The sequence below is a fragment of the Heptranchias perlo genome, chromosome 3 (genome assembly GCF_035084215.1).
Source record: "Heptranchias perlo isolate sHepPer1 chromosome 3, sHepPer1.hap1, whole genome shotgun sequence".
Classification (NCBI taxonomy): Eukaryota; Metazoa; Chordata; class Chondrichthyes; order Hexanchiformes; family Hexanchidae; genus Heptranchias; species Heptranchias perlo.
This window is the reverse complement of record NC_090327.1, coordinates 79611049-79623192: the sequence shown is the minus strand read 5'-3', so window position 1 is coordinate 79623192 and position 12144 is coordinate 79611049. Positions and strand designations below refer to the sequence as shown.

The following is a 12144-nucleotide window of genomic DNA, read 5'->3' as shown; positions in this document are numbered from 1 at the left end:
CTGCAGCATTGGATTACTGATCTCTTTAGAGGCTGGTTACAGACTAATAATTAGCTCATACTCAGCAGAGACATGGAAGGTGGGAATAATAAAGCACCTGATGCAGTCTTTAACTAATATTTGCAGGGACTTTCAATAAGGCAGACCAACGCTGATCACAAAGATATGGAGTACAACCTACTTGAAATGAATTATTCATTAATTTTAAATGGGCAAATTATTGGTGGTAGAATTACAATATTAGCAGTCCCAGCACCAACGCCAGTTAGGGAATACTACGAGGGTATTTTTCACCTTCACCGCTTGGGCATTAAACTGGTGGAGTGCATCACCCGCCTGATTTTCATCGTATTAAATCAATGGGATGAAAATTGGGCATGATCTATAATAGGTGGGTGACCCGCTTTGAAGGCGAAAATTACCCCCTACATCTTTAAATGCTTAAAAACAAAATATGAGAGATAGCCAGTATCTATAATAAAATTAACAGTAAAGATGGAGTAGAAAAGGCAGTACTACAAATGTCTTCATTTGCCACTAGATGAAGTGATATTTCAGCACTTCAGGAAGACAGATTAAGTGCAATACCCCAGTGTAGTTAAACATAAATGTATTAAGACACAACATACATTTACTGAAATCACAGAGTAAAGATACATATGTTGGAGCAAGTTACAAGTTCGAACTGCAAATTTTAGTACTAGGGTAAAGAACAAAGTTTTTGCATTCGAAGATTTTTAAAATTAACGGTAAATTTACATTATAGAATTTTAAATTATCCAGATGTTTGCTACAGTAGTTGCTATATTTCTGTTCTTTTTGTATGCTATGTTTATAAATCCTCAAAGACAATTACCCAAAATAAAGTAAGTTCATAGTGAAACTCCACGTAGAAGATGAAGTTTGTAATAATATTACTACTATCTTCTTTCTTTCACAGCCCAGAAGGGAATTCTGCACCTCTCCCCTGATGTTTATCAAGAGATGGAAGCAAGTCGTAACAAGGCAGCTCCTGGTGCTGCAATGAACTATCTGACATCTAAAGAAATAAACCAAGGATGTAGTTCATTCTTCAGCACTACCAGCAGCACAGCAACCATTGCGAGGGAGCTTCTGTTGAATGGGACATCCCCGACTGCAGAAGCTATAAGCTTGAAAGGAAAAGCACCTGCTTCCCCCTGTTCAGCAGTACAGCCCTCTCAGCAGCTAGAGTACTTAGCCAGAATCCAAGGTTTTCAGGTGGGGAAAATGAAACTATTTAACGGTTAATTATTTCTCACTTTAAAAATTTTTTACAGTATTTGGAACCATATGTATAATTTTCCATATTTATGTTTATTTTCTGAGATTGATATGGCACCTAAGCTTAACCACTGTATGTGTTACTTTCCTGTACATTTTTTCTTTCTCAGATCAGCTTATAAAAGGGATTGTAAGTTTAAAAAAGTTGAAATTGAGAAACACTTTGAAAATCATTGTACATTCCCTAACTATATAATGTGAACTGGAATCAAAGTTGCTGATATATAAACAAATTTGTAAAGTATTTCAGGAAAATCAAATCCAAAATATTGCAAGGTAAAATCAGCTCACTGACCCTTCAAAGAAAGACAAAGGTTTGTTTGTGCCATGGCTTATCTTTGATTGAAACAGCCTGACTAATGCCTCATCTAGACTGTTGAACTAATTACACCATGTAAACAAAGAAAAAGCATTAATTTATTTACAAATGCAGTTTTAGTCCCTTCTCTTTTCCCCACTCACGTGAAGGCACTGACTCCTGCTGGATAAAGTTACATGGTGCCAGCAGCCCTCCAGTATCGAGTCCAACTGGCTATTATTTGTGAGCCAAACTATCAGTGTCAGCAGGCTATTCAAACATAGAGGGCATTGCAACCAAGCCTTCTCCTTTCCTCACTCAACATACAAACATATGCACTTTCCAGCAGGAGTTCTCATAACAATGAGAGTAGGAATGCTGACTGATTTTTTTTCGCCTTCCTATCCCAGGGCTTCTGAGGCCAATTGTAGCATCCCACCTGAGATAAGCTGACTCAGCATGGACCTTTAATCAACTTTGAAACCTTTCGTTTATATGGTTTAGTATTACACAATGTAGACTCTTTAACCAGCTAAGCCATCAGAAGAGCCAGTCAAGTACAATTATAATGGTTTCTCTTAGAAAATTTGTACTGTAAGAAATTTAATTAAAGCTTTGCTATAATTTTTCATCCGTTTGGCTAAAATGTCTAAATGATCCTTAGCCACAGTGGCTACAAAGTTTTAAACTGAAAAGTAAAATGATCAGAGCCCAGTAAGGTTATGTGTAGGATATATGACAAAAGTCAGTGGTTTTCCAGTAATCTGATTACTGTTGAATCGGTGTAAACAATGTAATTAGTTACTGCAGCACCATAAAATCCTGGTAAACTGAGGATGTTGATTTTAGATTCTTAATTGTGTTATCAGCATGCACCTACATAAAGATCCTGCCTGCTGTCAGTGTGCAGCTACAGTTACAGATTTTCATTTTTAACATTTTATATTAAAACATACTTTTTCTGGCTTATAAATTAGTGAAAAAGATAAAGAATATCATGGTAAGAATTAACTTAAAAGTGTGCGTGTACAGTCCACTTCTCTTACTTCAAAGCTACTTAATTCGAATTATCTGTTGATTCAACTGTTATTTAGTGCAAACGCATCCTGTGTTTTATTTAAATTGCTTAATTCGAATTACTGGATATAAACTTTTTTCATTCAAAAACAAGTTCAAATTAACAGGAGTAGACTGTAAAAAGCATTTTTACCACACCATTGTTTTACCAGTCTGTTTCAAATTGTGCTAGAATAATAATGTTGTGGTAAACCGCAGATGTATGCACAGCTTCTCATTCATTATTGCATATAAAACCACTAAAAGATTTGGTTTTAATATCTCTGCTACTACTTTTCCATCATATTAAACAATATGTTTAGATAAAAAGAATATTTTTAATGAATAATGTTGTATTAAAGTGAATTGTGCATCAGAAGATGCTGGAGCACAAAATAAAGGTTGGCAAAGGAGAAGTGGGAGTGGTCATGCACACAGCCGCTGGGGAAGGGGAGTTCAGAACTGATTGCAATTTGCCAACTTGCTAATGGATTTTTTTTAAACTTCTAGTTTATCATGGTCAAGGGTAACAGTGACAATTTTAGAAATTAAAATGTTTGTAATTGTGCAACATCCCTTACAACAGCATCAAATTGCTGTAGGCAATTCTCATAAATTAGAGAGCTTTGGGACCACAAAAGGATTGAAACGATTGACCATTTCCCTTGTTCTACTGCAGATTGTAAAGAATTTACAAACCACTTGTAGAGTGTTGTAAATCAATTGGGATATTAAGAAAAATTTCACCGGCCTAATTTGTGGAAATATTTTCTTCCATAAATGGCCTAGTACAATTTAGTATTCGTGTCTTAATTACTAACTATAAATTATCAAATGTATTTTCTTCTCGAGTATCACAGGTGCCAAATCTACTTGCCAACCATATTGTATAATTTGCCCATTAAAGTCTGGATAGCAATATTCTGGTATCATGACCAAAAACATGGGCGATACTGACAAAGGTGAGAGGGCAGAAGTCTACCAAAGGATAATGTGGGCCAGAGGTTTTTCTTAATTGCTCATTATATACATATGCCACATGGTGTGTTACTGAGCCATACAGAGCAGTAAAGTCACTGCTTTGACTCCTGCTGTATGCTGAGTTTGATGACCTCAACTGAAGCAGTGGTAGGTACAACGATGGCTAGAGCACCCTAGACCAGATAAGAGAAAAAACAGCCTGAGTCCCTGTTCCCGCTCACTGCACAGTAACACCTGCAAGTGCATGGATATCAGATGAGATGGAGGGCTTGGCTGTGATTCCTTCCATGGAGAAATAACCTACTGAAACCTACTACGGCATTATCATCGCCGAATCCCCCACCATCAACATCCTGGGGGTCACCATTGACCAGAAACTTAACTGGACTAGCCATATAAATACTGTGGCTACAAGAGCAGGTCAGAGGCTGGGTATTCTGTGGCGAGGGACTCACCTCCTGACTCCCCAAAGCCTTTCCACCATCTACAAGGCACAAGTCAGGAGTGTAATGGAATACTCTCCACTTGCCTGTATGAGTGCAGCTCCAACAACACTCAAGAAGCTCGACACCATCCAGGACAAAGCAGCCCGCTTGATTGGCACCCCATCCACCACCCTGAACATTCACTGCCTTCACCACCGGCGCACTGTGGCTGCAGTGTGTACCATCGACAGGATGCACTGCAGCAACTCGCCCAGGCTTCTTCGACAGCACCTCCAAAACCCGCCACACGGACTGCAGTGATTCAAGAAGGCGGCTCACCACCACCTTCTCAGGGGCAATTAAGGATGGGCAATAAATGCTGGCCTCGCCAGCGACACCCACATCCCATGAACAAATAAAAAAAAACTAAGTTGACAGTGACCACTGGTACCAGAGAGCTGCCAGCACCTGTGGAATGAGTCCCTAGTCTTGGGGACAAGAGGTAAGAAAAGAAAACTAAAGTGAGGAGAAAGCACAACAAGATTAATTCCTTCGCTGCAAACCTGCCTTCTAAATATCTTTTTAGCGTGTAGTTGAAGTCGTAGCCCACTGAGGACAGAACTTCAGCCATGTGGAAGAGAAGAGGCTTGTTTTTATTTTTCATTGTCTATGCTTTGACATAGAAAAAAAATGAGTACATTAAATGATTCACAGAGGGGTTCTTGGTAACTGTGTGCCCTAGAGTATAGCAGGCAAATTGGTTGCCTCCCAAATTGCATGCTATAACGAGAAGGGACAATATAAAAAGATACCAGAATAGATTTAATATTGAGATGCAACAATGCTGGAGTGCTTATGTGAACTGGAGCAGTTACATTGATCATTGTGGGCGTTCAGGATTATCAGTTTGTCAGCTGCAAGCCACGTGAAGTTCTGGGTACTGGTAAAATCAGCAAATTATTACTCTGTATAGTAGGAGAATTGAATTATACTCTCTTTGCCTGGTACTACTTACAATATGTTGTTACTTTTAAAGGCCACTTCAGGCAATATTAAGACTCTGGAAGGAGAAGGGGAGTCTTACTTATCCTATTTTTAGTAAATATAGCAAATGGTGCACTACCGAGCCACGCGGACTAGAAATGTCCCAGGTTTGAAGCTGATCTCAACCAGGGCACTGGTGGGGCACTTGAATTTGCTTCAGTGTCCCTGATTAGGGCGTGGAAAAAATCAAGCCGGGTTCCTGCTTCTGATCAATATTTATGGCAAAACAGTGGTTTCCATTAGTAACTGAGTCTCCTATAATCAAAAGCCTGTGTTCTTATACCATGCCATGTATGGGACAGAGTATCCAGGAGTTATAGTTACCCCCAAAATTTGGTATATAGTTCACCAGAGATCACTTTTTTGATCCAAAGTGGATGACCTCACATTTGTCTACATTGAATTCCATTTGCCACAGTTTTACCCATTCACCTAATCTATCAATATCCCTTTGTAATTTTATGTTTTCATCTACACTGCTTACAATGCCACCAATATTTGTGTCATCGGCAAACTTAGATATGAGACTTTCTATGCCTTCATCTAAGTCGTTAATAAATATTGTGAATAATTGAGGCCCCAAGACAGATCCCTGCGGGACTCCACCAGTCACATCCTGCCAATGTGAGTACCTTCCCATTATCCCTACTCTCTGTTGCCTTTCGCTCAGCCAACTTCCGAACCAAGTCCGTACTTTTCCCTCGATTCCATGGGCTTCTATCTTAGCTAACAGTCTCTTATGTGGGACCTTATCAAATGCCTTCTGGAAGTCCATATAAATAACATCCATTGACATTCCCCTGTCCACTACTTTAGTCATCTCTTCAAAAAATTCAATCAGGTTTGTCAGGCACGACCTACCTTTCACAAATCCATGCTGGCTCTCTCTGATTAACTGAAAATTCTCGAGGTGTTCAGTCACCCTATCCTTAATTATAGACTCCAGCATTTTCCCCACAACGGATTTTAGGCTAACTGGTCTATAATTCCCCAGTTTCCCTTTCTCTCCTTTCTTAAAAAGTGGAGTGACATGTGCAATTTTCCAATCTAGAGGGACAGTTCCTGAAGTGAGTGACATGTGCAATTTTCCAATCTAGAGGGACAGTTCCTGAATCTAGAGAACTTTGAAAGATTATAGTTAGGGCATCTGCAATGTGCTCACCTACTTCCTTTAAAACCCTGGGATGGAAACCATCTGGTCCTGGGGATTTGTCACTCTTTAGTGCTATTATTTTCTTCATTACTGTTGCTTTACTTATGTTAATTTTATCGAGTCCCTGTCCCCGATTCAATATAAGTTTTCTTGGGATTTCCGGCATGCTATCCTCTTTTTCGACTGTAAATACTGACGCAAAGTAATTATTTAACATGTCCGCCATTTCCCCATTGTCAATGACAATATCCCCACTTTCAGTTTTTAAGGGACCAACACTGCTCCTGACCACCCTCTTTTTCCTAATATAACTATAAAAGTTCTTCGTATTGGTTTTGATATCCCTTGCGAGTTTCTTTTCATACTCTCTTTTTGTAGCCCTTACTATCTGTTTTGTGACCCTTTGTTGATCTTTGTATCTTTCCCATTCGCCAGGATCTGTGCCATTTTTTGCCTTTTTGTATGCCCTTTCCTTATGTCTTATACTGTCCCGTACCTCTTTAGTTGCCCATGGCTGTTTTTTTTTGGCAAGTAGAGTTCTTGCCCCTCAGGGGTATAAACCGATTCTGTATCACGTTAAATGTTTCTTTAAACATTTCCCACTGATCATCAGTCGTTTTACCCATTAACAGGTTTGCCCAGTTTACTGTGGACAGTCTCTGTCTCATCCCATTGAAGTCGGCCTTGCCCAAGTCTAGAATCTTAGCAGCTGATTCACTTTTTTCCCTTTCAAACACTACATTGAACTCGATCATGTTATGATCGCTATTGGATAGATGTTCACCCACAGTTAAGCCGTTAACTAAATCTGGTTCATTACTCATTACTAAATCTAGTATTGCTTGCCCCTTTGTTGCCTCTAGGACATACTGCTGTAGAAAACTATCCCAGACACACTCAAGAAATTCGCTACCTTTCTGACAGTTGCTAGTCTGCTTTTCCCAATCTATGTGAAGGTTAAAGTCCCCCCATTAAGACCACTATGCCTTTCTTACACACTTGTCTAATCTCTGCATTTATACAATCTAGCACTTCAGAGCTGCTGCCAGGGCTCCTATATACAACTCCCACTATAGTCTTAGATCCTTTCCTATTTCTCAATTCAACCCATAAGGTCTCTGTTGGCTGCTTACCTCTCGTTATATCCCCCTTTATCATTGAAGTGATTTCATCTTTAACATTACATTAATTAATGCACCAAAGATTTATTTGCATGTTAATTAATACACCGAAGCCAAATGATACAGCAGAACAATACTTAAAAACAATAAAAATTGAAATCAGTCTATAAGGGATTAAGATAGCCTCTTTAGAATGTATTTCTTACAGTCTGGGTAAAACAACAACAACTACTTACATTTGTATAGCACCTTTAACGTACAAAAACGTCTCAAGGCACTTTGCAGAAGCGTAATCAGACAAAAATTGTGCCAAGCCAAGGAGATATTAGGGATGAGTAAAAGCTTGGTCAAAGAAGTGGAAACAGACAGATTTATCTCTTGGTAAACCTTCTTAATGCGAGGTTGTATGTGGCTGATGCAAACACTAATTCAATCCACAGAATTCGTAATTCCTGCTAGAACTAAACCGTACGGAGAATTTCCCCGTTATTAGCACCTAAAACAAAATCTCTGTATTCTGATTGTTTTCTAGATCAATCAACCTGCTCTAGTCCCATCGATAGTTCATCTACCGTCATTTTGTATTTTGAAGAAAGGCAGCTTCCATTTTAACTCTAGTTATTTCAAAACTGCATGAAATGAAATACAGAAATCTCCCTTTTTTGTGACGCTTGTGTAGGCATGGGTGAGAAAAGGATCGAACGTGGCTATGATGCCCTCCATAGTTGAACAGCTTGCTAACATTATCTCATAGACTTACACATGAATAGTGGCCACTTGGTTCAAGCACTTGTGGGTTCCCGATGCCATATTCCAGCTGGCCTAGTGCCTTCAGCAAAGGAGGGGAGAAAATTGGGGGGAAAGTGAAGACATTGTGACAGTGGCTAATGTGTGTGAAATTATAAATATGTTGTTTATCTCACCAAAGATAAACTGGGTGAGAATTTTGTTCATCACTAGTGTTTTTAAACAGTTAAAAATGCAAATGTTAGCAGACCTACAGAACATGATCTTTATTAAATTCCTGCCGTACCCTCACATGCAGTATTTTTATGTTGTTTTCAGAGAATTCCGTTATTCATCAAACCTGGAACTCTGACATCCCCAGTGAATGTAACTGGAGTCTCGCATCTAATTATTTCCAACTACATAAATTCAAAATAAGAGATGTATACTACAGTTTTGATTTTGTTTGCATGACATTTTCTGGATTATTATTGCCACTTTTCATTGTTACTGGTGGGAGTTTATGAACAAAGTGCAAATAGCATTCAACTGTAGCACAGTGATGTGATTTGAGGACACAGGAATGTGATTTGAGAAACAATACATCTGTTACTGATTTGAGCCTATTGTTTTCCATATTATAGTAGAAAGAATGAGATATTCAGATATTTTTCTTTCATCTCAAAAGTCCCATGGTATATTCTGGTCTGTTTTAACCTCAAGAGTTCTGAACTTTTCAAATTTGTACTGTCTTGTAACAGCACCTCAAAATCATTTGGTATATAATGAAGAATTGGATAAACAAAAAGAATAATGGGGCATTTCTTACTTCACAACATTCTCTAAATAAATTAAAATAAGTTCTAATTCTTATTTTGATATTGAAATCCCCCTTCATTAAGCAAAAATCAGTACAATAAGCAATCCATATGCTGCAGAATTGCAGCAGAAGTCAATCCACATTTAATCCAAATTTGGGCCACACGTCATGAATTAGTGGAAGTGTGGATGTGCATTATTTCAAATGAATACATCCTGAACTAGATACCTGATGTTTTATTTTTACATCCAAATTTAGGTGTAGAATTTATAATAAACCTTACCCAACTCACACTCTTAAGTCACAGTTACCACACTTTTTCTACTTTAAGATAAATCTCAATGTTAATGAACCGCAGATGTCAAGCTGATTTGTTAAGTAAACAATATTCAGTTGTTGTGTTTGAAAATGCAGTACTTGGATTGGCTGAGTGTAGTATTTTCAAAGCTGATTTGAGGATGCTTCCGTGAGATATTCATAAAAGATTATAGTTGTTAACCAGGTATACCCCTCTGTGTGGATTATTTCCTGCTGCTGGCCAGTTGCATACGTTTTGAGCCTGGCCAAGATTTTTTTGAGACTACCTAAGCCTAGAAAAATAAGGCCCAATGGGAAAAGATTTCCCCTGTTCAATATTTGTAGTGAAATTGTAATTGTGCAGGTACAGTTTTGCTACAGATTGTGAAGAAAGCAAATATTCTCCAGCATATTTCCAGTCAAAAAAAATTCAAAAAAACATTTTACACAGAAGAAGTGAGTAGCTTATATCTGTCTTTGAAAACTAAAATGCACTTTTTTAAAAAAGTAGTCCTTGCAAAGAATTTGGTAGTTCGGAGTTGCTATATGGGGGAACTTTCTATTAGATCATTATGCTTTAAAAGTGTCTTATTTATAGGCTCGTTCATGATTGTACACAGGAAGAAAAATTAATAACATAAGTACTTCATGAATGGTGTTGAAATAGCTACGGATGAAGTTGAAAGGTACCTTGGAATTTTAGTAAACTCACTGCTCAACATGTCAAACCAATGCAGAGCAGCAATCAGAAAATGAAATGTATTGCTGAACTATATAGCAAAAGCAGTACAGTACAAGTCAGAGGCAGTCATGCTCAATCTGCATAGTGTTCTACCACACCTCAAGCACTCCATCAAGTTCCAGTTACTGAAATACGAAGGAAATATTTAAAGCAGTTCAGAAAAGAGCCACAAGACAGATCCTCAAAGTTATAAGACTGTGTTATTAGAAACCTGGAGAAAAGCTTTTCAATCTTGAAAGGTGACCGAGAGGTGACCTTGTAAAGGTATATAAGATAATAAAAGGTAGATTCAGAATACTAATTCAAACTAAGTCAAAGTAGTAGGGCAAGGGGACACCAGTTCAAACTATTAAAAGGTAAATTTAGGACTGATGTCAGGAAGTTCTTCTTCACACAAAAATGATGAATACATGGAATGGACTTCTGGGTTGAGTTGTGGAGGCAAACACCCTGAAATCGTTTAACAAACAGTTGCATTCTACGATGGAAGGACTGGGGGGTCTTTCTGGATGAATCAGCTAGGAAGGATTGAATGGCCTTCCTCATCTATGTCTATCTTGTGATTTTATGCCCCCTCCTCTCCTTCCCCATCCTTAGCGACTGATTGGGCTTGAGTAAGTATGTTTCCTGTTATCTAATAGGGATCAACACTGACACTCACCATGGACAGCTCTCTGGCCCAGAGTGCCCCAATTGACCACCCCCAATGTAGGAGGAGAGTATGGAGGTAACGAAGCAGTGAAAGATGATTAAAAACAGAGGTAAACGTTTTATAAAACATTATTATGAAATGAATAGGAATTTGTTTGCTGTCTAGTAATTTGATCAGATTATAATATTAAACAGTCTAATAATAAGCAGGTTTACTGTGTACTCTTTGTTATAATATTGATATTGTAGATAAAGGATATTGTCCAACTTGTGTTCTAATCTTTTAAAATATAAAGAAGTCTTGTGTGGTACCTACGCAAGTGAGGCAGTTTAGAATTAGGTCAGACAGAAGAGTTTTTTATGATTCACTTTCAGGTTAAAAATCAAAAGGTTAAGAAGTCAAAAGTATAATTATCATAACTGTGTCGATATTTCAACAGGCATCAACACCTCCATAGCAATTAATGTAACAGGGCAGATTTTCTGATCATTTACATCTGGTTAATGGGCATAAAGTGAATGTAACTAGTTGAGAAAATGGACGGAGAACCATTACCCAGATTTCCGCCAGTTTAGTCCTCCATCCAGTTTTGCATTCAGATTTTCTACTGGTTCCTGAAATGTAAGCCTGTTTGACCAGGCTTAGGCATCCATGTAATTTCTCAACATTTATACCAACAGTACTTAGTCATCTATCTGCCTATATAAGTTCAGCATCTGGAGCTGCTTTGTTTACTGACTTGTTTACTGATGTGCATTTAAAAAGCCCAATAGTCAGATTTATAGCAGCTTTTTCAGACTACTTCTGAACCTTTATTGTGCTTCATTTTGTCTCTTTCCTGTTTCCATGTAGTTGGCCAGGAAGAATTGTACTAGGTGTTCTGACGCTGCCATTTTTTTTTGGTACAGTGGGTTTCCCAATGGGAATCCCTTTTTTATTTGTGTTTTTTGGAGGAGGAAGAGGAGCAATGCAAGAAAGCCAGCCAGGATGGGCTTCATCAGAGGACAGCTCCCACCTGCCAGTACCTTCCCACCCACATATAGAGACAAGTTTCCACTTAACTTGTAGTGCGTAACTGACTATATAGGTCCCATGTCAGCAGATGTCAAGCTGTGCCGTCAGCACTTGCAGGTGTCGTGCACCATTGGGGTGGCACTGCCAGTAGCAGTAATGGTCAGGTGCACCCTGAACTCCTTTTCCTTTACCTCGTTCCTATGAGGAGGATGTCTTGGAATGGCAAACAGAGCTGTCTTCACCATCATTTCATTCTGCACTACCCCCACTTCACTGGCTATCAAACAGGATTGAAGTGTTGTCACGTGGCCACAGAATCGGTTCCTGTCTCTGTATTTATTGTACCAGCCACTGTGTTTTGCCAGACATTTTTGTCACCTGAACGACCTTTGCAAAGGCTAAAACGTCAATAAAACATCAGCTGTGTTTGCAAAGGCTAATAACATTTATCCCCACATGCGCCGCTTACATTTAAGTTTCCATAGCCCTTTAAATTTACCCATCACCCCTTGT

At 38.5% G+C, this 12144-nt stretch overlaps 1 protein-coding gene across 7 annotated transcripts in view; it reads left to right on the top strand.

The window, feature by feature from the left end:
- The window catches only part of stau2 (staufen double-stranded RNA binding protein 2), a 339148-nt gene that overhangs the window by 235757 nt on the left and 91247 nt on the right, over positions 1-12144 (top strand). For 6 of the 7 annotated variants that reach the window (XM_067980463.1, XM_067980462.1, XM_067980461.1 and 3 more), the window contains one exon: positions 941-1239. In XM_067980463.1, the coding sequence (XP_067836564.1) occupies positions 941-1239 (299 nt within the window). Of the gene's footprint in view, positions 1-940; positions 1240-10606; positions 10754-12144 lie in introns of those variants that run through there. The other variant, XM_067980467.1, reaches the window with a different exon arrangement.